Raw genomic sequence first — 26,398 nt, 5'->3', positions numbered from 1 at the left:
TTATGAGACAGCACAGGACCCTCCAGAAGAGAAGAAACGTCATGTAGCATAGATGGAGCAAGCTGAGAAAACAGAAGGGACAGAGCAGAGTAGAATTACTATGAAGGAGAAGAAGAATTCATGTTTTACCTATTCATGTTTTATTAAATATGCAAGTCTTTCGTTTATGTTTCCTTAGGTGAGGAAGTCCGGAATCCTCAGAAAGCTATTCCTATTGGAATTGTGACTTCTCTGCTCGTTTGCTTTATGGCCTATTTTGGGGTCTCAGCAGCTTTAACACTGATGATGCCATACTACCTCCTCGATGAGAAAAGCCCCCTTCCTGTAGCGTTTGAGTATGTTGGATGGGGTCCAGCCAAATACGTTGTTGCAGCAGGCTCCCTCTGTGCTTTGTCAACAAGGTACATTGCATTGCCTTTGGGGCAGGGCTGTCTGGGCTACTGCAAAGGTAGTCAGTGCCTAAAGAATTGCTTTTGTATGTTTTAAAAATAATCCTAATAGGAGGAACACATTATACAACTGTATTCTCTGAATAGTTCGCCCAAATTGCCATATCAAAATCTTAAGTGATAAAAACGTTTCCCCCGTCAGTTAAAACTCAGTTTTTCAAGATAATGATGATCCAAGCTTCTGTGGATATATATGGCATTAATACACACTTATTATATATTTCATACATATTCATATATATATATGTACTGTAGAACTTTACAATGCTTATACTAGTATGTTCCCCTGCTGGCTTTGGTGTTACTTGTAGTGCTACAGACAATTGAGACCTTATGTGCAGACTTGACATTTTCTGCTGTCTTTTAAAATAATATCAAGTCTGTAATGAGTGGAAGCTATATGCTGTGGCATTGTTAAGTATAATGTGCTTTTTATTATGAAGCACTGAGACTTTTTCCTGTCAGCACTGATCAGAGTGAATTTGGTGTAGAAATGGAAATTACTGTTCTCAAGTTAATGGTGGAAATTTGTATAAATCTATGTGAAAAGAATAGTTGAATCTCAAGTATTCAGATTTTCAGTAGCTGCTTATTTTATTTATTTTTTTTCAGTAGCTGCTTATTTTAACATTTTATGATTTGTTTCTCAAGTTTCCTGAGCTACTCATATTTTAATTTAACATGTGATCATAAGATATTTCATTTGAGTTTTATAGTGTGCTATACTTAGAGCATTCTTACGAAGAGAAAAATTAATCTCTGCTTGATTACTAATTTTTTGAAGTGAAAATAATTTTCTAAAAGTCTGAAGTTGGAACAAGAATTTTTTTTGTATAATTCATCAGCCTAGCTTTTTTTCCCCTCAAACTCTCTTTTATTTTGTATTCAAGATAATATTAAGCAGCAATTAGAAATTACCCCTGTTGGTTTCTTAGCCATTTGCCAGTGTTGAGGTTTATTCTAAATAGTTTCAAACAGTTTCAGAAATCTGAACTGTGGTGATACCTTGCCACCATGGTCGTAGGAGAGAGATGGACAAAGATTTATTTGTGGCCAACTCAACCCAGCTTTATTAAAAGATAAAGAAGACGGATTTAAAAAATGTATTTTACTTACTTTCTCTTTCAGTGGTTATTTTTTACAACTAATTCATGTATGGAATGATGCAGCCAGTAAACACACAAGTAATTCAAAACATCTAAAGCAAAAAATCATTTTCTTAAACTGCACTGTTACTAACGTTTAATTGTGGCTGTTTTTATGTACTAAATATACAGTGAGTTGATTTTTTTGTGTCTTTTTCTGTCTTGATTATCTTATGATGCTAAGAATTATTAATTTGATCAAAGATCACACTATATGAGGAAAAATAATGGTAAAATAAATATGAAAAATGTGTAGTTATTGAATAAATGAAGTGACTATACTATAAAATCAAATTACTTAATCTTTTCTGTAATTACATATCAATTTATAAATTTTATTTTCTAAGTTAAAAATGTCTTAATGATATAATTGGTTTTTTTTTTGGTCTTAATTCCTTAGTTTTAATCTAGTAGTAATCATGGGCCTGCACAAATTATTTGCAGTATTGTTTTTAGTCTGATAATTGTGCTGGGCAAATATCTGTAAGAGAATAATAAGTAGCACAATGGTTAATTGGTATCTATTTTTAAATGCCCAATCATAATACATTTTAAAAATAACAAGACTTCATAATCACAGCTGTGATGCTGAGCTTTATGCGATTACTTAATTTCAGTTCTGGGATGTAATCTTGCATGAATGTGTTTGCCATACTGCATGTGTTTGCTTTTTATTCAGTCTTCTTGGATCCATTTTCCCAATGCCTCGTGTAATCTATGCTATGGCGGAGGATGGGTTGCTTTTCAAATGTCTAGCTCAAATCAATTCCAAAACGAAGACACCAATAATTGCTACTTTATCATCGGGTGCGGTGGCAGGTGAGAGAGTTGACTTTTATTAAGTAAAGGGGGATCTTTTTTCATCGAGGATTCTGGAAAAAAAATGGAAAATTAGGTCGTTTTGTTTTTATATATATAAAGATTAATAACTTTTCTGTGAATATTTCCGATTTTGAATTTCTTTTTTTGCTATAGGTTCTGTACTTTAGTGTGTCCAGTCTTTACCAGTATATACTCATCTAGAATAATACTTGTAATAACTCACATGTGGATTATGAATTTTTCTGTTCTAGTCTTCTGGGTTCCATGTTTCCTTTGCCCCGAATTCTGTTTGCCATGGCCCGGGATGGTTTACTGTTTAGATTTCTTGCCAGAGTGAGTAAGAGGCAGTCACCAGTAGCTGCCACATTGACTGCAGGGGTCATCTCTGGTAAGCTTTACAAACATAGGATTCTTCAACATTGGACTTGAGCATTTTATGCGCATGCATGGACTTATAAAGAGGGTCTGCTTGCTGTGCATGTAAGTTAAGAACAAAATCACTGATAAATTAGGGTATAAACATTGGAATCACATCTGCAAATTGTGGTGGCGGTGCTCTACCGAAATTCATAACTGACCCTTTGGGATTTGGTCCTATTTCGTTATCTTAACCTTTGGAGCTTCTAACAAATGCGCAAAGGTTTGTGATGGTTCTTCACTATATATCAGCTATCAAATGCTTTTCAGATCGATGAATGACCACATAAAATTATTTATTGACACACGAAATGTTAATTAAAGAATGATTACTTAATACTTGAATTGTTAATTAAAAATAATGATTCAATATTTTCTTTTTCGTCCAGGATTTAAGTTGACTATTGCTAAACGACCATAGGATTTTTGAAAAGCTGAAGTTTACCCATTCTTAATTAAATATAAGAAATGTCAAAGATAATTTATACTTGGTCATTGTTATCACTGCCCTCAGTATGGTGGCTAACCCCACTTCCTGGGCCATCATGGTTCTCTAAGAGTTACTAATACCTATACGGTCATAAACCCCATTAGGAATCTATTTTCCCTTTCAACAGTTTTGATATTAAGTCATGTTAAAAAAAAAACACACAAACTCCATTTGCCTACCTTTTGGCATGTCATAATATCCACGTAAAATGCTTTTGGACAGATCCTTTTTTTTTTCTCACAGTTCTTTTTAAATTTTTTTAATATGTCTTTATTGGAGTATAATTACTTCACAATGCTGTGCTAGTTTCTGTTGTACAACAGAGTGAGTCAGCCATATGCATACATATATCCCCATATCCCCTCCCTCTTGAGCTTCCTTCGCACCCTCCCTATCCCACCCCTCTAGGTACTCGCAAAGCACCGAGCTGATCTGTCTGTGCTATGCCACTGCTTCCCACTAGCTATCAGTTTTACATTTGGTAGTGTATATATGTTGATGCTTCTCTCACTTCACCCCAGTTTCCCCCGCTCCCCGTGTCCTCAAGTCCATTCTCTATGTCTGTGTCTTTATTCCTGCCCTGCCACTAGGTTCATCAGCACCATATTTTTTTAGATTCCATATACGTGCGTTAGCATAAGGTATATGTTTTTCTCTTTCTGACTTACTTCACTCTGTATGACAGACTCTAGATCCATCCACCTCACTACAAATAACTCAATTTCGTTTATTTTTATAGCTGAGTAATATTCCATTGTATATATGTGCCCCATCTTCTTTATCCATTCATCTGTTGATGGACATTTAGGTTGCTTCCATGTCCTGGTTATTGTAAATAGTGCTGCGATGAACATTGTGATACATGACTCTTTTTGAATTATGGTTTTCTCAGGGTATGTGCCCAGTAGTGGGATTGCTGGGTCATATGGTAGTTCTATTTTTAGTTTTTTAAGGAACCTCCATACTGTTCTCCATAGTGATTTTATCAATTTACATTCCCACCAACAGTGCAGGAGGGTTCCCTTTTCACCACATCCTTTCCAGCATTTATTGTTTCTAGATTTTTTGATAATGGCCATTCTGACTGGTGTGAGGTGATACCTCATTGTAGTTTTGATATTTCTCTAATAATTAGCAATGTTGAGCATCTTTTCACATGCCTCTTGGCCATCTGTATGTCTTCTTTGATGAAATGTCTATTTAGGTCTTCTTCCCATTTTTTGATTGGGTTGTGTTTTTTTTGATATTGAACTCCATGAACTGTTTGTATATTTTGGAGATTAATCCTTTTTCTGTTGTTTCATTTGCAAATATTTTCTCCCATTCTGAGGGTTGTCCTTTTGTCTTGTTTATCGTTTCCTTTGCTGTGCAAAAGCTTTTAAGTTTCATTAGGTCCCATTTGTTTATTTTTGTTTTTATTTCCATTATTCTAGGAGGTGGGTCAAAAAAGATCTTGCTGTGGTTTATGTCAAAGAGTGTTTTTGCTATGTTTTCCTCTAAGAGTTTTATAGTGTCTGGTCTTACATTTAAGTCTTTAATCCATTTTGAGTTTATTTTTGTGTATGGTGTTAGGGAGCATTCTAATTTCATTCTTTTACATGTGGCTGTCCAGTTTTCCAAGCATCACTTATTGAAGAGGCTGCCTTCCCTCCATTGTATGATCTTGTCTCCTTTGTTGTAAATTAGGTGACCATATTTGCATGGGTTTACCTCTGGGCTTTCTATCCTGATCTGTATTTCTGTTTTTGTGCCTGTACCATATTGTCTTGATTACTGTAGCTTTGTAGTATAGTTTTAAGTCAGGGAGCCTGATTCCTCCAACTCAGTTTTCTTTCCCAAGATTGCGTTAGCTATTTGGGGTCTTTTGTGTTTCCGTACAAATTGTAAAATTTTTTGTTCTAATTCTGCAAAGAATGCCATTGGTAGTTTGATAGGGATTGCATTGAATCTGTAGGTTGCTTTGGGTAGTATAGTCATTTTCACAATATTGATTCTTCCAATCCAAGAACATGTTATATCTCTCCATCTATTTGTATCATCTTTAATTTCTTTCATCAGTGTCTTATAGTTTTCTGCGTACATGTCTTTTGTCTCCCTAGGTAGGTTTATTCCTAGGTATTTTATTCTTTTTGTTGCAATGGTAAATGGGAGTGTTTCCTTAATTTCTCTTTCAGATTTTTCACCATTAGTGTATAGGAATGCAAGAGATTTCTGTGCATTAATTTTGTATCCTGCAACTTTACGAAATTCATTGATTAGCTCTAGTAGTTTTCTGGTGGCATCTTTAGGATTCTCTATGTATAGTATCATGTCACCTGCAAACAGTGACAGTTTTGCTTCTTCTTTTCCAATTTGTATTCCTTTTATTTCTTTTTCTTCTCTGATTGCTGTGGCTAGGACTTCCAAAACTGTGTTGACTAAGAGTGGCAAGAATGGACATCCTTGTCTTGTTCCTGATCTTAATGGAAATGTTTTCAGTTTTTCACCATTGAGTGTGATGTTTGCTGTGTGTTTGTCCTGTATGGCCTTTATTATGTTGAGGTAGGTTCCCTCTATGCCCATTTTCTGGAGAGTTTTTTATCATAAATGGGTGTTGAATTTTGTCAAATCTTTTTCTGCATCTATTGAAATGATCATATGGTTTTTGTTCCTTAATTTGTTAATGTGGTCTATCCCATTGATTGATTTGTGTTTATTGAAGAATCCTTGCATTTCTGGGATAAATCCCACTTGATCATGGTGTATGATCATTTTAATATGTTGTTGGATTCTGTTTGCTAGTATTTTGTTCCAGATTTTTGCATCTATGTTCATCAGTGATATTGCTCTATAATTTTCTTTTTTTGTGATATCTTTTTCTGGTTTTGGTATCAGGGTTATGGTGGCTTCGTAGAAAGAATTTAGGAGTGTTCCTCCCTCTGCAATTTTTTGGAAGAGTTTGAGAAGGATCGGTGTTAGCTCTTCTCTAAATGTTTGATAGAATTCACGTGTGAAGCCATCTGGTCCTGGACTTTTGTTTGTTGGAAGATTTTTAATTACAGTTTCAATTTCATTACTTGTGATAGGTCTGTTTATAGTTTCTAATTCTTCCTGGTTCAGTCTTCCTGGTTCAGTACCTTTCCAAGAATTTGTCCATTTCTTCGTGACTGCCCATTTTATTGGCATATAGTTGTTTGTAGTAGTCTCTTATAGTCCTTTGTATTTCTGCGGTGTCAGTTGTGATTTCTCCTTTTCCATTTCTAATTTTATTGAATTGTGTCTTCTCCCTTTTTTTCTTGATAGCTCTACTAAGGGTTTATCAATTTTGTTTATCTTCTCAAAGAACCAACTTTCAGGTTTATTGATCTTTGTTATTGTTTCCTTCATTTCTAGTCCATTTATTTCTGCTCTGATCTTTATGATTTCTTTCCTTCTACTGACTTTGCGTTTTCTTTGTTCTTCTTTCTCTAGTTGCTTTAGGTGTAGGGTTAGATTGTTTATTTGAGATTTTCCTTGTTTCTTGAGGTGAGATTGAACTGCTATAAACTTCCTCTCAGAACTGCTTTTGCTGTGTTCCATAGGTTTTGAGTCATTGTGTTTCTGTTGTCATTTGTTTCTATGTATTTTTTTATTTCTTTGATTCCTTCAGTGCTCTCTTGGTTATTTAGTAGTGCACTGTTTAGCCTCCATGTATTTTACAGTTTTTTTCCTGTAATTGATTTCCAATCTCATAGTATTATGGTCAGAAAAGATGCTTGATATGATTTCAGTTTTCTTAAATTTTCCAAGGCTTGATTTGTTACCCAAGATATGATCTATCCTGGAGAATATTCCATGTACACTTGAGAAGAAAATGTATTCTGCCACTTTTGGGTGGAATGTTCTATAAATATCAATTCAATCTATCCGCTCTGTTGTGTCATTTAAAGCTTGTGTTTCCTTAGTTATTTTCTGTTTGGATGATCTGTCCATTGGTGTAAGTGGGAGGTGTTAAAGTCCCCTACTATTATTGTGTTACTGTCGATTTCCTCTTTCATGGTTGTTAGCATTTGCCTTATGTATTGAGGTGGTCCTATGTTGGGTGCATAAACATTTATAATTGTTATATCTTCTTCTTGGATTGATCCCTTGATCATTGTGCAGTGTCCTTCCTTATCTCTTATAACAGTCTTTATTTTAAAGTCTATTTTATCTGCTATGAGTATTGCTACTCCAGCTTTCATTTGATTTCCATTTGCATGGAATATCTTTTTCCATCCCTTCACTTTCAGTCTATGTGTGTCCCTAGGTCTGAAGTGGGTCTCTTATAGACAGCATATATATGGGTCTTGTTTTTGTATCCATTCAGCCAGTCTGTGTCTTTTGGTTAGGGCATTTAATCCATTTACATTCAAGGTTATTACCGATATGTATGTTCCTATTACATTTTCTTAATTGTTTTGGGTTTGTTTTTGTGGGTCTTTTTCTTCTCTTGTTTTTCCCGCCTAGAGAAGTTTCTTTAGCATTTGTTGTAAAGCTGGTTTGGTGGTGCTGAATTCTCTTAGCTTTTGCTTGTCTGAAAAGCTTTTGATTTCTCCATTCAATCTGAATGATTGCTGGGTAGAGTAATCTTGGTTGTAGATTTTTCTGTTTCATCACTTTAAGTATATCCTGCCACTCCCTTCTGGCCTGCAGGGTTTCTGCTGAAAAATCAGCTGATAACCTTATGGGGATTCTTTTTATGTTATTTTTTGCTTTTCCCTTGCTGATTTTAATATTTTCTCTTTGAATTTAATTTTTGTCAGTTTGATTAATATGTGTCTTGGTGTGTTTCTCCTAGGGTTTATCCTGTATGGGACTCTCTGTGCTTCCTGGACTTGGGTGACTATTTCCATTCCTACGTTAGGGAAGTTTTCCACTATAATCTCTTCAAATACTTTCTCAGACCCTTTTTTTTCCTCTTCTTCTGGGACCCCTATAATTTGAACGTTCATGCATTTAGTGTTGTCCCAGAAGTCTCTGAGATTGTCTTCAATTCTTTTCATTCTTTTTTCTTTATTCTGCTCCTCAGCAGTTATTTCTACCATTCTGTCTTCAAGCTCACTTATTCATTCTTCTGCCTCAGTTATTCTGTTATTGACTCCTTCAGTGTATTTTTCATTTCAGTTATTGCATTGTTCATCGCTGTTTGTTTGTTCTTTAGTTCTTCTAGATCTTTGTTAAACCTTTCTTGTATTTTCTCAATCCGTGCCTCCATTCTATTTCCGAGATTCTGGATCATCTTTACTCTCATTACTCTGAATTCTTTTTCAAGTAGATTGCCTATTTCCTCTTCATTTATTTGGTCCTGTAGGTTTTTACCTTGCTCCTTCATCTGTGACATACTTTTTTGCTGTCTCATTTTTTTTTTTTTTTTTTGATAGGTGGGATTGTATTCTTGTCTTACTGGTTGTTTGGCCTGAGGCTTCCAACACTGGTGTTTGTAGGCTGTTGGATAGAGCTGGGTCTTGGTGCTGAGATGAGGACCTCCGGGAGACCTCACTCTGATGAATATTCCCTGGGGTCTGAGGTTCTCTGTTAGTTCAGTGGTTCAGACTTGGAGCTCCCACCACAGGCGCTTCAGCCCAACCCCAGCTCATGAACCAAGATCCCACAAGCTGCATGGGGTGGCAATAAAAAGAAAAAGAACAATAACAAAGAGTAAAAAATAAAATTAGACTAGGAAACTAACATATGTTAGAAAGAATATAAAAATAAAAATATAGGTGAAACAACTTTTGAAAGGTAAAACAGAACCACAATAGTAAAAAAGAGGAGAAAAAAAAAGGTGGAAAAGGCCTTGGCTGTGGGGGCGGGACTTAGGCAGGGGCCGGGTTTTGGCAGTGGGTGGGGCCTATGCTTAGGACCCACAGAGCTGGAAAAGGCCCTTGGGGGGGTGGGGCTTAGGCTCAACAGAAGAGGTCCTGGCTGTGCCTGTGGTCTCAGAGGGTGGGGGACCCAGCCTGAGAGCACAGCAGGTTTCTTGGTCTGAGTCGGAGGGGCAAACACCCTCCGCTCCTCTCCTGCTCCTCTGGTCCTGGAGGGCCCCTCCCGCCTGCCTCTCCTGTTCTCCCCCAACCTCCCTCCTAGCCCCCAGGAGCAACACGGCCTGGAGGGGCCCTCTGAGGGTGTAGGACCTGCCTGAGAGCCGGGCCAATTGGGCAGGGGAAATGCTTAGCGCATTCCCCCTTGATCCGAGTCCCTGAGGGTCCCTCCAGGTGTGGGAACCCCGCCCCCTTCCAGCCACCCCTCCAGGGCACTGGTCCTGTCCGGCCTCCACTTCTCTTCCCCCCTCAGTCCCCCTACGTCCTACCGGTTCACGTGGGGTTTCCACCCATCTCCTTGGGCGTCAAGGTCTCCCACCAGCATCCAGCAGGCACCCTAGTTGTCCAGATTCTTATTCCATGTGGAAATTTTCAAAGAGATTTCACAGATCAAGAGAATGGCCTAAAGCCCCTGTTATATGGAGGAAGAGAAAGACTTTAGCCAGCTTTATAGATAAAACAATAAACACTCTTGGTAGTAGAAATTCAAACCAAAAAATGATAATTTTGTTGAGGCTCTGAATTTTGGGGAAATTATATTAGAGAACACTAATGCTTAATTATGTATGAAATGGGATTCTTTCAGAGTCAGAAAGTATTTGCCTAAACAACTGCACTTTATAATGTTTTGTAATAAATTTGGCACTTTATTAGATGTATGTTGGGAGGTCAAATCACTTATTTTCTCAGTGCTTAGATTTCTGCCCCCATAAAATTAAGGTTGCACTAGATGATTTAAGGCCCACTTTATGATTAAACAGTGCATTATGATATTAAAGATAGTTCATAAATCTTGACAAAGAACAACATATTTTATTTACTCCATAAAAGCTTTTTTTTCCCAGTAAAATCTTGCCCATTAATTCTCTACTATGTATTCAGAATTTTTTAAAATGTACTCTTCTTCCTTCAGGAAGAATTTAATTTGCCAGAATAATAAGATATTGAAATTAATAATTAAAAGAAGATAATTGTAGCATTTTTAATGCTCTAAAATATTATATTCTGTTATTCTGTAGTCCCACATCTTGCTTTGCTTGTTTTTAACTTAAATCAGAGAGCTTGTATGGATAATTAATCATTTTCTTCTGTTTTGGCTACCTTGTTTTGGTTATCTGTGGTTCTTACAAAACATATTAAAATTTTAATCTGATGTATAACTATACTAGCAATGGAGATTTTTCAAAGTAAGGCATGGGGTGTATTTAAAGAAACAGTGTGCTATTATAGAAGGGGCACGGGCATGTTGGTTTAGCTGGACCCCGCTTCTACCTACTAGTTGTAACCTTGTTAAGTCAGCCTGTCTATGAAAAAGAGGATAATAATCCTGTTAGTTAAACCATGTGAAATTGCTGGGGTTTTGTTTAAAAACAGTCAAATACTGCGCTATAAAGCTGAATCTAAATAATTTCCCCTGTCTCATAGGATTATTGAATTGAAGATAAATGGAGAGCATAGAGATAGAAAGCTTGCTGAGGTGTCTGGAACACCCCATGAGTGGAATGTGGTGTTTTCTACTTATTATGATAGGGACAACTATTTGGTAAATTCAAGTTAATATCATCACTATTTTGATGTTTCAAGGGAGAAAAAACATTGCTAAGTGCAAGTTGACTATTCAACTGTATAAATTATACTTTGCCTCTTAACATTATTGGGGCCTGGGGATGGGTCACAGATCGCTCAAATTTAGTCAGATTGTGTGGTTTTAATCAGAGTAGAATTTAGCTACTATCAGAAACATAATTTAATTGGACATTATTTTATTCTGTAGAAGATATAACTCAGAATGCAGATGGGAATTAAAATGATTATATAACATCTATAATGAAAGCTCTTCTGTTCGAATTCTTTTATGTTTTTTTAAAAAGGAGCCGGCCAGTATTTCCTAGCAGTGTTTTCCTTCTGAAACATCAAAGGAGAGTATTCTGTCTTATAATATTTTCACTCTTTGTCAGGCCAATATTTTTTAAGTAATCAAAGTAGATATGTTTTGTTAGATAGACAGCCGAGGGTTTTTGAAGTTCTATTAGCAGTTTGTATGACCTCAAGAACATCTCATTAACTGTGAGAAATACGCTTTCTACACTTTGACTTACCATTGGCACTAAAACAAAAAAGTGCCCATCACTTATCCCTGACTTGAAAGTTATCAACTGTGTGGAGTTTTCTCACAGGCTGTTTTCTTCCCTGTTCTCTCTTTTCCCAATAGCTGTGATGGCATTTCTCTTTGACCTGAAGGCCCTCGTGGACATGATGTCCATCGGCACCCTTCTGGCCTACTCTCTGGTCGCAGCCTGTGTTCTCATCCTCAGGTGAGTTGTCCTCATTGCCGGATGGTTCTGAAGAGTGTGTGTCATGTGGGGCCCGGGGAAAATTAGGGCTCACTGACCTTGCTTTCAAGGAGCTAGCTGTCTCACAGAGGTGAGAGGCCGTAGACATACGAACGTGAGTACAAAGCATAATTAGCATACTTGGTCCGTAAGCAAAGAATCAACTAAAATTGAGAATTACCAAAGGTAGGCCTAATCTGTGTGAACAACAAGTTCTCATAATGTATAAAAACACTTAAGAATACTATATTTTTAATCCCAGTGATCCAGCTGCTAAGCTTTTATGCTAAAGATTTAATCAAAAAGGCACACACAGATATATGCAATAGTGAAAAAATTGAACTAAGCTGAATATCAATAGTAGAATAGTTAATAAAATAGATAATCGACAAGGTCCTACTGTGTAGCACAGGGAACTATGTTCAATATCCTAAAATAACCATAATGGAAAAGAATATGAAAAAGAGAATATATATATATATATATATACACACACAGACAGTTTGCTGTATACCAGAAACTAACACAACATTGTAAATCAACTACACTTCAATAAAAAAAAAGAATAGTTAAATAAAGAAGGGTACATTTATCATTTGACTCTTCTAACAGCAAATAAAATGATATTTAATTATATGGAGAAATATATCAGTTTCTGGATGCAAAGCTATATGTAGCATCTGAATTTATTTAAATAGTAACATACATTTACACGAAGAAATGATTTTTGCATATATATACACATATTTGCATTTATACCTGGCTGAAATTGTACCAAAATGCTAGCAGTGATTCATACTGAGTAGTGGTGTAATGGATGGCTTCAGTTTTCTTCTGCATACCCCCCTTTTTGTGTATTTTTTTCTCAGTGAGCATATTTCTTCTTTGGATGGGACAAATGTTACTTTTAAGTTTAACCAAAGGCTGCTCAGAGGGAAAAGACCACACTGGGGAGACTGGGCAGATACTAGGAATTGAAGCAGGCTGATATCTTGATGCCAGCTAAAGGGGAAGGGGATCAGTGATAGAGGAGAATGGGTGGGAGGTGGCTGTATGAGATGAGGGAGATGAGGCCAGAGAGACAGGTTGCAGTGAGGCCTTTGAAGGCCAAACCGAAGGCTGTATGTTACTCTGTAGCTGATATTTAACCAGAGTTTCTGTGCTGTTTTTGTGAACTGCATCTCCTTTGGACATAGATATTTCCAGAATAATCATCCTGTTGTCATACTTGCCTCACTTTAAAATGTAACTCTCAATGAGGTATCATCTCACACCAGTCAGAATGGCCATCATCAAAAAATCTAGAAACAATAAATGCTGGAAAGGATGTGGTGAAAAGGGAACACTCTTGCACTGCTGGTGGGAATGTGAATTGGTTCAGCCACTATGGAGAACAGTATGGAGGTTCCTTAAAAAACTACAAATAGAACTACCATATGACCCAGCAATCCCACTACTGGGCATATACCCTGAGAAAACCAAAATTCAAAAAGAGTCATGTACCACAATGTTCATTGCAGCTCTATTTACAATAGCCAGGAGATGGAAACAACCTAAGTGCCCATCATCGGATGAATGGATAAAGAAGAGTGGCACATATATACAATGGAATATTACTCAGCCATAAAAAGAAACGAAATTGAGCTATTTGTAATGAGGTGGATAGACCTAGAGTCTGTCATACAGAGTGAAGTAAGTCAGAAAGAGAAAGACAAATACCATATACTAACACTTCTATATGGGATTTAAGAAAAAAAAATGTCATGAAGAACCTAGGGGTAAGACAGGAATAAAGACACAGACCTACTGGAGAACAGACTTGAGGATATGGGGGGAAGGGTGAGCTGTGACAAAGCGAGAGAGAGGCATGGACATATATACACTACCAAACGTAAGGTAGATAGCTAGTGGGAAGCAGCCGCACAGCACGGGGATATCAGCTCGGTGCTTTGTGACTGCCTGGAGGGGTGGGATAGGGAGGGTGGGAGGGAGGGAGACGCAAGAGGGAAGAGATATGGGAACATATGTCTATGTATAACTGATTCACTTTGTTATAAAGCAGAAACTAACACACCATTGTAAAGCAATTATACCCCAATAAAGATGTTTAAAAAAATAAAATAAAATAAAATGTAACTCTCTTCGGCATCTAATGTACATAACTTTCTAATCAAGTGGCTATCAGAGGAAATTCAGAGTTGCTGCAGATATTCTGCTGAGCAGGTGTGTGGCTTGCTTCAGTACATTCTGGGGCTGCAGCCACAAGACGTGTGGATTTACTGCACCAGCTGTGAATGGAAATGTCTCTCTTAGCGTTTCAGATGCTCGTTTCATTTGGACCAAGTGTCCGTTGAGAATAAAGACACATGCCTTTATTTGGGAATAGGTACCAGCCTGGCTTATCTTACGAGCAACCCAAATATTGTCCTGAGAAAGAAGCTCTGGGATCGTGTGCCAACACTGCCTCCAAAAGCGAGTCCCAGGTCACTGTGCCGCCAGGACAGGGCTTCAGCCTGCGAACCCTCTTCAGCCCCTCGCTTCTGCCCACAAAACAGTCGGCTTCTCTCGTGAGCTTTCTGGTAGGATTCCTTGGTAAGTCCCCTTCAACTGTGTACATTATAAAGACCCAGCAGGTATATGTAGGTAGAGCAGGTATGATGTGAAAGAGGATGAAAGAATATGTTAGCACTACCCTCAGTCCTGAAATTTGAACCTAACTTGTCACTGGTCATTGAGCTCATCTCTATATTAGCAGGATAAATTGCTTATATCTTGGTAATTGAAGAAGAAAGGAAGAAATTCCCTAAGGTGAGAGTGGCAGAAGTACAAAATTGGTCCATTTTGTCAGCTGTGAGGGTGCTTCCTGTGTGAAGCAAAGTACACCTGGCAATAACTGAACGGAGACCCAAGGAGACTGCGAGGCAATATAGCAGACCCTGTTTACTCACCCACAGCTATGTAATCATGCGTATTTTCAGAAACACTTATTGAGCATCATTAGTGTGGCCAGAACTTTGCTGGGTACTTGGGATATCAAGAGGGATGGTCCTTGCTCTCACTGGGTTTTGCAGAACAGGACTGTTGGCGGCAAGCTAAGAGCAGTACAGGTTTCTCTGAGAGCACATAGGAGGGACCCCTAATGCAGACTTGATGGTCAGAGAAAGGTGGGTGGGCGGTGATGTCGCTCTCTGAAATAGGGAGAAAAGGTGCAGATCATATATTATTTGTTTACATAAATAGTGTTTACAACAGCTGAACATGAACAGACCTGCTTTTCCCATTTGAAAAAAGGGAAGTAGCCACCCCGGACAACATCCCATCAATCCACGTGATCTCATCTGAGACTGTAGCCCATGAGCCGAAAGGCAAGATGGTAGTGCCCAGAGGGGAGGCTGGCTTCTAAGGGGAGACAGTCATGAGTAAGCGAGCTGTGTTTCTTAAATCAGGGAAATTAGCCATTTCTTCCCAGAATAAAAATGAAGAACTTTAGTATTTGGCAGAGCAGATCTAGAAAGAACTTGATGTCTTATCAAAATAGACTCTTTGAACATAGGAGTCTGAGTGAAGGGCGTGTGCTGATTTTGTTTCCCGAACATGTCACCTCTGCAGCATTTCTCATTTTGGGCCTGAGTATTTTGACCACGCACGGGGTCCACACGATTGCCAGGCTGGAAGCGTGGAGCCTTGCTCTTCTTGTGCTGTTGCTTGTTCTCTGCGTTGCCATCGTGCTCATCATTTGGAGGCAGCCTCAGAATCAGCAAAAAGTAGCCTTTATGGTACGTGTCATGAGGACTGGAGATCCTAAATATTATGCACATTTTCTCATGTGCATTAGTTTTTGTGAATTGTTTCTTTAAAAAAAAAAGCACTTCTGATGACGTTAACCAATGAACAAGAGTGTCACAATTCTTTGAGATGCTCCTTTTTGTCTAAAGTATTCTTTTCAAAAACTTGAATGTGCCCCTATCACATTATTCTATATAATAGTAAACAAATTTCTTGTCCGATATTCTGAAGTATCAGAAGAATAACTAGAATATTTTATTTTGGAAATTCAGTACCCTCCCAGGAAGATTATTTCCACCAAAAGCCCTTCCACTGCAAGTGAAATTATCTTGTCCCATTTGAACTAAGAGTAGGATCCCCCTGAGATACCATGAGTAGCCAGTTCCAGAGGCATGCCCTGTTGATACCTGAACTAAACCGGTAAACCCTAAAGTAAACGAAACCTTGAAACCAATCGCATCTTGGTGATGATGCAGGTGTTAGCGGGCTGGATAAATCCTCTGTTGCTTTGGGCTGCAGTAAACAATGTGAAATATGGTGCTCCTTTTAGTATTCTCAAGATGAGTGGCCTTTATTCAGGTTGTCCTTTTTGTGAGAATATAAACTTACTGACACAATGTGAAAGTATGTATGTCAAATTAGTTGCCACCATGTCGAAATAATTTGGGGAATGTGCTTTCAAAACTTGAGTATATTTAAGAAGATATTTCCCCCCTTAGGTTCCATTCTTACCATTTTTGCCAGCCTTCAGCATCCTGGTGAACATTTACTTGATGGTCCAGTTGAGTGCAGACACCTGGATCAGATTTAGCATTTGGATGGCGCTTGGTAGGTCTTTTAATGTTTTTGCTTTCTGAACGTGGGCTCTCTTTTTCCAATGTCATGCACTGTGATTAGAGAAATGCATCTACTCCCCCTTCCTAGAAATAAAGACTTTTTTTTCAGTTTCTTCCTTTCCCAATTTTTAGAACATCTGAGTGCTTACTTTTCCAGATACTTTTGGAAAATTCAGTTCTCCCAGTAGCCCTGTAAAACTCTATAGGTCCTATTTTTTCTAACTTCTTGAGTGAGAAAAATGAAGCCCCTAAAAGTCAAGGGATCTAAATTGCAAATGGCAGCCCTAGAGTCTGATTCCAAAGCCAGTTCCTTCCAGAGTACCAGTGGATTTCTGGCAACGTTTTGAATGTGCTTATATCAAGAAATTTCTTTTCTGATATCAGAATGCCTTGGGGTGGAATTTGGCATTAAATAACATGAGTGAGTTTATTTATATCTATGCTGCACTGTTCTCCATCATGACTTCTTCAGTTTCCTATGTGAAAATTGACTTAGAAATGAAGAGTTTAACTTTGTTGTAACTGAAGCACTGAGCACCAACTGTCTTTAAAAATATGAACTGAAGTGGCTGAAAGGTGAAGCAGTGAGAAATGAGAGCTAAGTCCGCATTGGTTTTGGTGGCCTGAGGAGTTTGAGAGTTGATGCTTTTGACAGTCCTCCCATTGGCTTAATAAGAATGAATCTCTTATTATGAACAAATGAATCTCTTTTGTGGCTGTAAATTAACTTACTTTCAGTCTCAAGCCACCAACCCACTTGAGTTGATAGGAGATTTAACCTGGTCAGTTTTGCCCATCCCCACCCATCCCCACACTAGAGTTTTGCCCATATTTGGGGGATCTGACACTGTGTCAAGGAATTGGGGTGCATCAGAGGTTATCCCTCCACACAGGTTACTCTGGAGTATTCTCTCTGTCACTGTGGCCACTTCTGATAGGTGGCTCTGTTGCATCAGGGCCAGAATCCTGACGGGAATCACTTGCCCGTCGGCTCTGCCCTCCATAATGTACCACAAAGCCATTCCTTTGTGATCTCGCCACCTCCCCAGGTGCTGCCAGGAAGCTGAGCCCAAACCCCCAGGGAACAGGACCATAGAACTCTCTCCCCTACTCTGAGCCCAGAAGAATCTCTTTGTAATCTGGTGGAGAGCTTCTCTACCCTTCCTGCCTTTCCAAAAGCCACTGCTTCTTTCTTCAAGTCGTAGCTCACTGAGGTTTAATCATGTACTTGACCTTGGTGAAGAGCATGAACTACAGAGCCAGACTCTCCACGTTTCAGTCCACCCCTGCCATGTATTAGCCGTGTCACCTAGGCCATGTTATACCTCGCTTCTGTGCCTCAGTTTCTTTGTAAAATGGTGATAACAGTATCTTTATTTGAGGACAAGGAGGGTTGGATCTTCAAACCTGGAAGGACATGAGAGGAAATAGAATCACTCCTAATAACTGGACTTACCAAAATACTCATTGGTAGCCTGCTTCCCATGATTTTACATGGGAAAATTATAATGCATTTCACATCAACCCAAAACGCTCAACCAATTTTTTAAAATGTAGCTACAATACAGCAAAATGCCTACATATCTTGCGAGAATACTTCAAACATTTCCCTCTGATCCCCGGTCAGCATGGCTGATAATAAACAGTTGGCCTAGTACACAGTGTTTCAACTTCTCCTGGTGAAAGTAACGTGTGTAAGGCACACCCATGTCCCCTGTTCACACAGGGCATGCTTTCCAAAATAGCTGACTGTGTCTTTGTTAACCCGCCACTTGTTTTGGGGGATGTATATGATATTTTTCCCCACAGAGCCTTTTGTTTAGTGTAGTGTTGAGTGTTGAGAAAGTAAAAAAAATTTTTTTCTACATAAACGTCTGAAAAATATTTATTGAAAAAACCACGCATATAAAGATTGCAGGTTAAAAGGAAGAAGCACATTCTATTGGGAAGATGTTTGTCAGGGACCTTTTATGGGATATCCTGTACTTGCATTCTGTCCTTCTGAAACAGCACAGAAAGAGAAGGCAAAAGGCACTATTAAGTTCTGTATTAAATTTTCCATATACAAACAGCCATTTTCTGACACACCTAAGACACTGATTTTTTTCTCTAAAAGGTTTCCTGATTTACTTCGCTTATGGCATTAGACACAGCCTGGAGGGTAATTCGAGGGATGACGATGATGATGAAGATATTTATTCAGACAACATTAATGCAGCGACAGAAGAAAAATCTGCCATTCAAGCAAATGACCATCACCAAAGAAACCTGAGTTTACCTTTCATATTCCATGAAAAGACAAGTGAATGCTAGTACCTGCACGAACAGAGCTGGTCCACAGTCTTCACGTACATATCCTACATGGAGTGAACCATGACGGACGTCATCGTCGTGCTAGGTTGTCATCGGTTTGCTGCAGACACAGTTCACCCTAATTTATACTTACTCGCCTGGACAGCACCTCCTCAGATGGTGAATTACGCGTCCAGGGAAAACACCCTGAGCTCGCTCCTCGGTGATGAATGTCCCCCAAATAGTGGGATTGTGGGAGTGTGTGTGTATGTTTGTATATGTTGGGGAATATCAGTGTTAAAAGTTGTTGGTGTTTTACTATTATTGTATTGCATTTTTCCAGTGTTGTCATTAATCGGTAGCATATACTGCACATACTGAAATGGAGATAATCACGGAATAGAAAAATATTTTGTATGTGCTGGGTGTGGTTGGGGAAATAGCTGTTGCTTTTCCTTATTAGGCTTTATTAATGTCAAGTTAGAACATGCTAAAAATGCATTTACCCATCACAGTGTCTGTCATTGGTCTGGAGTAAGAGGAGGGGATAGGAAATGAGCCTTTTCTACAACTTATAAATGCCAGCAGTGGGTTTAGTACAGATTTTTCTTCCGTGAGGTGTGACAGTTTGCTAAAACCTTTGCCAATAGGAGTGTTCGTGTCTGCCGGGCTGCGCAGGGCAGGAGTGGCCCTCTGTGTCATCAGATGTCAGGCACCCCTTTGAACTGCTGTCTTCTTTGAGAACAGTGGTCCTTAAATGTGAGGCCTTCACCTTCTGTGAATGATATATTCTCCCCTGCCCTGTCCCAGTCCAGTCAGAGGCTTGGGAGAGGTAGTGTGATCCACTTGGGACCCTTTGTGCTAGAGAGTGAGCGCGGTCCCCATGGGCAGGAAGCTCATGTAAGTGGCAAAGATGAGGATATGTTTGAAGATCAGAGTAGACTTGTGCTTGGACAAGTAGACCCCAAGCACCCCTGTTTTAAAAGTCAGTTAAAATAAGCCAGTGGAATCTCCCAGATCACACAATTGGTGGAATGATTCATACTTTTTTCCATTACTTAATAAACAATCACAGTTCAACTTTTTTTTCTAACTCAGTAGCAAATTCTCTTTCTACTATATGCAAAAAAGAAGGAAAAAATGAAGGGATACAAGGAACGAAAATTCCCCTATTCTGATTTTAAAGTGCCTATTCAGTTATTAAAGGGCATTTGACCCAATTTTAGGGGTTCAGATCTAATTTGCCTCTGATGTTTCTTTTGGAAACAGGGATGTTTTTCTTCCCCCATCCCATAAATTGTTTAGCACTTTTTATTTCATTTATTTTTAAATGACCACACTAAACCTATTGATACAAGCTCTAGTATTCTACAAAAACCCATCAGTGGTCGGGGAATAGAATATTTTGGTAAAATACATGATCGTTTAAAACGTCAAGCTGAAAAATTAACCAAATTGAATTAAAGCCATAGAAACACAATAACCTTTGTATGAGTAAATAGTTTGTTTTTAAATGTAAGATTCTATAATTACTGTATTTTACTTTATAGGGTCTCTAATAGTGGACTACTTATCTGCAGTGTGTTTTGCTTCTCATTAATTATTTTTCTTACAAATAATTATATGGTTCACTAGATGAGACTGAGTCTAAACACTTATATATGTATGGGTTATATTTCCAGGAAGAACATTATCAAGCCCAGGTGACCAGCTTACTCCAAAGGCAAGGAAAACATTTATTTTCTGACAGCTTTTCCAAGAGATGTCACTTTATTTTTTTCATTAAAAAGCAAGTTATGATTGTTGAGGAGTTTATTGTGATTAAATATCCAATAAACAGGTAGAAGGCCTGGGTTTCTGGCTGCTAGTGTTGTAGCATCTCTGACATAGGACTCAGTACTAACATTCCACAATTTCCAGGGTGCACACGGTAAAATCTGAAGCCCAGAATTCTTTTAAGCTGCATGTTTTACTGGAGAGGAAGAATTGGCTATGCAAGGGGTAGAGTATTTCTGTAAGCACTGTGGGCCAAATCATAAGTCCTTGCTGTTATTTGCCGTATCCTGAGAAGCCTTTTTTTCTGAAATCATCCTAGAACAGGCCCTTCACACAGGGAACATGAAGAATTTCATATGTGAATATTAAAACTTTTACTGTAACAATATCAAGAAATTTGTTTAGAACATGACAGGCAGCTAAAACTATTATGCCCACTGTGTTCAATTAGGAGCAGAATTTAGTTAAAAATTATTTTTCTACCTTGAAACACTTTACAAATACAAATATCTATGAAAAGATGCTTTGTCAGTGACTATGCTTTTTTTCTGTGAAAACTCAAATGTATGTTCGTATGTATGTGTGAGTGTGTACAGATACACGTATATATATGTGTGTGTATATTTCAAACGTCAGTGTAGAAGTCAGCTGGGTTTAGGATGGGGTTTGGAAATAATACTGTTGTCTAGGTTTTAAAAACCCAACTGATGGAGGAAAAATAATGTTTTATATTGATAGGTATGCTTATGCAAAATTTTTAGGTTTTAAACTATTTTGAAATATATAGCGATTTTATATGTGTAATATTTTCTATAGATAGATTCTTTAAGAAAGATATATTTATAATGTTTCTAATATGAAATCACTGAAGTCTGGTACATTATACCGGGAGCGTTATAATCTGAAATGGAGTTGGGGGCGGGGGCATTGGGGGATTTCTGTTTATTGCTTCTGCTGCACCTTTTCTGACATTTCTGTCTTGGTTTGTGCTTATTAGGAAAAGCCAGTACTACCAGGTCTTTTATCACCTCTCTGTCCCTGCATTTGAATTTATAACCTTTTGAACAAAATTTTGTTTTTACTTTCCTAGGATTGCCAAAATGTTCTGTACAGGTTTTACTAGTAATCAGTCACACTTATATAAAGTCCTTTTCAGAAATTAAAAAATATATATACGTTCTCTTAATTGTGACTGAGTAAAAACAGCTTGGATTACCTTTCTTTTTTGCCCTAGGAAATATGCTCTCTGAATATTCTCAGTGAAAGACTTTAATAATAGCACCTTTATTTTATACTCTTAAAAAAGAAAGATGATTTGTGAATAACATACAAAGGCCATGCCTACCCTACATTTAACTAGGTAGCTATGCAAATCCAAGTTTAAAAAGTATTTATGAGAAAACTTAGAACTTCTGATGTATACTGAAACAGAGTACTGCTTAATCACATTTTCCCCAGAGATGACTATCAAGAAAAGACCAAAACATCATTTGAGGTATTATATACATTAATGAAAAACTAATGATGATATCTATAAAACTTTACTGTCATCAACCACACTTGGTAGAAAATATGTTTCAGAACTACCTTCCTTTAAAAGACAAGGGCCTGTCTTCTTCAAATTTTTCTGAATAAAAGATTTTTAAACTTCTTTTATTTTAAATATTAGCCAAAATATCTTCTAAGTCCTGGGTATTTACAGGTAGACGTTAAAATCTTTTGAATTAGAATTTGTATTTACCAAACTATTTTCGAAACATATTTGAATGCAGGGAGAATAAGGAAAAGTAATCGCCCGCCAATGCTGGTAGTGCCAGAGGGAGCAGTTTAGTCTTAGCTTTTTTTTCCTCTTAGATCAGCACATTCTGAGATTATAAACCACATGATAAAATTGTGCCAAGATTCCAACTCTGACTTACCTGTGATGTTGCTTCTGATGATCTCTGTCTGGGCTTCTCCTGATGTGCTTCAAGCGACAGTACAATTCAAACTAAAAACACAATGTCCACAGAATTTTAAAGGATTGGGTTTAGAGTGTGCATCATGGACTATTAATATTCACATGATTAGTGTGAATTTCTTGGGGGGTTGTGATTAACTGGGTTTTTTGGTTTGTTTTTGGTTTTTGACTAGTGCCAAAATAGTGCCTTCTCTGTATATTTTCTACCTACGTTTTCTAACTTGTCCTAAAATATCAAGGGAAGAAGTACCAAAGTTCATGTAGGAACTAATGCCATCACAGGTCATTTTTCAGACACGTAGATGTGAAAATGAGGTTGCTTGACTTTGTTGTTTAGCTGAGTTTTTTTTTTATCTCCTTGTATATCATATTTAAACATTTTTTAATGGCTTTCTGGTTTCTGAATTTTGAGAGGCCTGATCTGTTATTGTTGTGGTTGTTGGTTTAGTGGTTGGTTTTCATAACATTCATTATTGTTCGTATGTACACAGTTTAGTCATGTTCATTTCAAATGCATTTTGTTATGGCTCAACCCAATGGCAACCCTGTTTGCTGGGAGCACTATCTTCGCTTTTATTCATCACGGCTGAAGCCACTGCCATAATCTCTGGCCTTAAAGAGCCTTCACTGACCACTGACAGCAGCTCCACGGGGTTCATAACCAAGACCCTGGGTCAGGCAGACTGCAAAGTATGAGCGTCTATAGCTACCCCGTTGGTGGGGGCTTGTGATGACAGGGTAGGATAGGAAGTGAAAGACTTCCCATGAAACTAAGGTAGTTGGGGGTCCTTAATTTCAGCCCCAAATAGCCCATGAGTACAAGGTAAATGATAAGGACCAAGGAACCTCTATGACTCATGGAAAGGATGGCTGCTTCCTGGAACTGGCACCACTGCAGTTTCTGCACCAGCACTAAGAGCCTTGGGCAGGAAAGTGCGTGGGCCTCAGCTCAGTTGGTCAAGAACCTTGTGTTGCCAACAGGACAGGTTTCTCTGGCCCGTGCCTGGTTAACAGGCTCTTCATCTTTGGTGCCCAATTGTTTCATTGCTTTATTTTGTTATCATTGTACTTAATAGAAGCTGTTGATAGGGCCTAAAGCCCTGCAGAAATTCTATGTCTGTAAAAACCAACAGATACATTGGTCTTGGGCGAATATAGAGATTTTTTTGTGTAGTAGGTAACTTTAAATTTAAATGTCTTTAATGATAATCAGTGTTGCTTATTACTTATAAAGTTGGATTATTTTTTAGAATTTGTAATGAATACAAACTGCTGCTGCTTTACCACTGTAAAATATGCTTTCTAACATGACCATGTATTTTTAAAATAAATTTTAATATGACTTATAATAGTGTGGTATGCATATGTATCTCACCTACCAAAAGCATACATCTCACACTTACCTAATTTAAACTGCCTTTTTTATTTAGGAAGCGTTACAGCTCAGAAATATATCAATAGTACAATCTAAATGGAAACAAATCTACTGTTGAGGATATTCACCTGGCAGCCTACCGTATGAATACCGTCCTATAAAATAAAAGAGATGTCTCCACATATACTCAATCCTCATGGCACATTCCAAATAATATCAGTTGCGCTTGAAGCATGCCACCCCAGGACCACACACCTGAGATCCTACCACTTCAACTGCCATTTATTTAATGGACCAATCTCTTTGACATTGCTTTTGTCTGCAAGAAGCCCCTTGAGGGGCTTCCCTGGTGGCTCAGTGGTTGAGAGTCCGCCTGCCGATGCAGGGGACACGGGTTCGTGCCCCGGTCCGGGAGGAGCCCACATGCCGCAGAGCGGCTGGGCCCGTGAGCCATGGCCGCTGAGCCTGCGCGTCCGGAGCCTGTGCTCCGCAACGGGAGAGGCCGCAACAGTGAGAGGCCCGCGTACCACAAAAAAAAAGAAGCCCATTGATATTCTTCCGACCAAATCATAGCTTTTAGTAATTGGCGATCAGTTACGTATAACTAACAGAAATTTTGTACGGTATAGTGAATAAATATTTACCAACTTCAGCCCTCTTTACCCTTTGATGGGGAGGGAGGAGTCAAAGAGTTTTCTAACGTGGCTCTAAGTTACTTAAAATTGCACATCTCCTAAATTAGCTTCTTTAATTTTGAAATGTCATTGTGTACACACTTAATTGCTATTGGCTTTTATAAATTGGAGGTAACACCATGGTGAATTGAATAAGCTTTAGTATCCATTTAGCCTGCATTGAAAACCAAGCTAACTCGGCAAAGTAGTTCCCAAATAGAACCCTAAAACCTAATTTAGCTACTTGTTGGCTTGATTAGTACTGTTAACTAGGTTTTGAGGCCCCGCCTCTGTGCTGGCACCATGGGATCAGGCTGCAAAGTGTGAGCAACTATAGCTGCCTCTGTTGAGTGGGGTCTTGGGATGACAAGACCCCAGTTGTCGGGCTGTGGGTCCAGCCAGGAACTTCTGGAGATAGGACCACCATCTCCTTAGTGTTCTTTAAAGAAGGCCACTGATAGACTTCCAGTTTAGGAAGCCAGTAGATTGCTGACTCTGCTGGTAAGTCCCCATCTGTCTGTGTGGAAAGAGTGATTCATTCATCCCAGAAAATATCTCCAAAAAATTCTCAAAGGACATAAAATAACCATTATCACATTATCTCAACTTGTCTTTTAAAGTAGGTCAAAGTATGGGTGAAACATTCTGGAAAGAAACTCAGCTCAATACTGATTTACTTACCTGAACCTTTCTTAGTAACAGATTCACAGCCAACTCTTTGATATTTTTAGGTATCAGAGATTCCAAAAGTCATAGTCTCTGGTAAAGAATCCCTGTTACTCTCTACTAAGACTGGAGCAGTCAACATGAAGATAGAAACACAAGACAGAGACTTCCCTACCCAGGAGAACCATACAGCTCAGGGTAGGGCCAAATCTCCATGATGGAGAGCAAGCTCATTTCTGGGCTCTGCATTCCCTAACCTACAAGGACCACAGCATCCTCAGGATTCAGGTTTCTGGGGTTCCCCAGAGGCTGAGTCTCCAGGTCTCCAGGATCTTCCCCCATCCACTCACTAATGCCTGATATTTCTTCAAGCAAAAACCAAGAGCTTCACTGCCCTGGAAGAAATCAGACTTAAAATGTCAATATTCTTGGAACATTGACTAAAATTGGCCCAACTTGTGAATGACTGACAGCAGATGCTTTTCAAAAAGTGAGCATTTAGAGCAAGTAAGCAGGAGAAAGCAAATAGGCACAGGACTGTTGAAGTAGGAAGGAGGACACCACTGAGTAAAGAAAGGAGAGGAGGGAGGTTTTCGATCATTTACATTTTAGCTGATAGTTGTCTGTCTTCCCCTAGCCATTTAGAGGTTCTCGTAACTAGCCAACAGGTGGAACGTCTTTACAGCATGCCATATCCTGGAGCTAGGAGAGTAATTTCTCTTGGCCCATTTTAAGTAGACCAGGGGTCTGGGATCCTTACCTTACTCCATGGTGTCTCTTGATGAGTGGATCTGAGAGCATCGAAAATGTCTAGCATTTATACTAGAATGAGGTTCTCAGAGCTATATTTAAAACCACTAAAGTTAGCGCCTGCTCAAACCTTAAAACGCTAATTTAAAAAATCATCTTAGGGCTTCCCTGTTGGCGCAGTGGTTGGGAGTCCGCCTGCCGATGCAGGGGACACGGGTTTGTGCCCCGGTCCGGGATGATCCCACATGCCGTGGAGCGGCTGGGCCCGTGAGCCATGGCCGCTGAGCCTGCGCGTCCGGAGCCTGTGCTCCGCAACGGGAGAGGCCACAACAGTGAGAGGCCCGTGTACCACACACACACACACACACACACACACACACACACACAAAGAAATGTGCTTCTACAGACTTAAGTCTATAAGCGCAGCCTGCTCCCCACCCCTGGATCACACTTACCTCTCTCGCTCTCCCATTTCCTGATTTTTGCTTCTCCTTCTGCTATTTTCCCCTTTTCTCTCCAAGTCTGCATTTGTTAAGCCAATGCCAGGGGCTGCTGCCCTTGCTCTTTGGAGAGAGGTGATAACGCA

At 38.8% G+C, this 26,398-nt stretch overlaps 1 protein-coding gene across 3 annotated transcripts in view; it reads left to right on the top strand.

The window, feature by feature from the left end:
- SLC7A2 (solute carrier family 7 member 2) overlaps nt 1-23,696 on the top strand; it is a 74,174-nt gene extending 50,478 nt beyond the window's left edge. For 2 of the 3 annotated variants that reach the window (XM_027122696.1, XM_027122695.1), the window contains exons 6-12: nt 179-401; nt 2,274-2,413; nt 11,577-11,679; nt 14,084-14,289; nt 15,307-15,473; nt 16,203-16,311; nt 18,436-23,696. In XM_027122696.1, the coding sequence (XP_026978497.1) occupies nt 179-401; nt 2,274-2,413; nt 11,577-11,679; nt 14,084-14,289; nt 15,307-15,473; nt 16,203-16,311; nt 18,436-18,632 (1,145 nt within the window). In that variant the 3' untranslated portion in view covers nt 18,633-23,696. The remainder of the gene's footprint in view (nt 1-178; nt 402-2,273; nt 2,414-11,576; nt 11,680-14,083; nt 14,290-15,306; nt 15,474-16,202; nt 16,312-18,435) is intronic. The other variant, XM_027122697.1, reaches the window with a different exon arrangement.
- Nucleotides 23,697-26,398: the final 2,702 nt, after the last annotated feature.

This window comes from Aethalodelphis obliquidens, unplaced genomic scaffold, assembly GCF_003676395.1.
Source record: "Aethalodelphis obliquidens isolate GAN/ISIS:26980383/991018 unplaced genomic scaffold, ASM367639v1 scaffold25, whole genome shotgun sequence".
Classification (NCBI taxonomy): domain Eukaryota; kingdom Metazoa; phylum Chordata; class Mammalia; order Artiodactyla; family Delphinidae; genus Aethalodelphis; species Aethalodelphis obliquidens.
The sequence above is the reverse complement of the archived record's forward strand: the minus strand, read 5'-3'. Positions and strand labels throughout refer to the sequence as shown.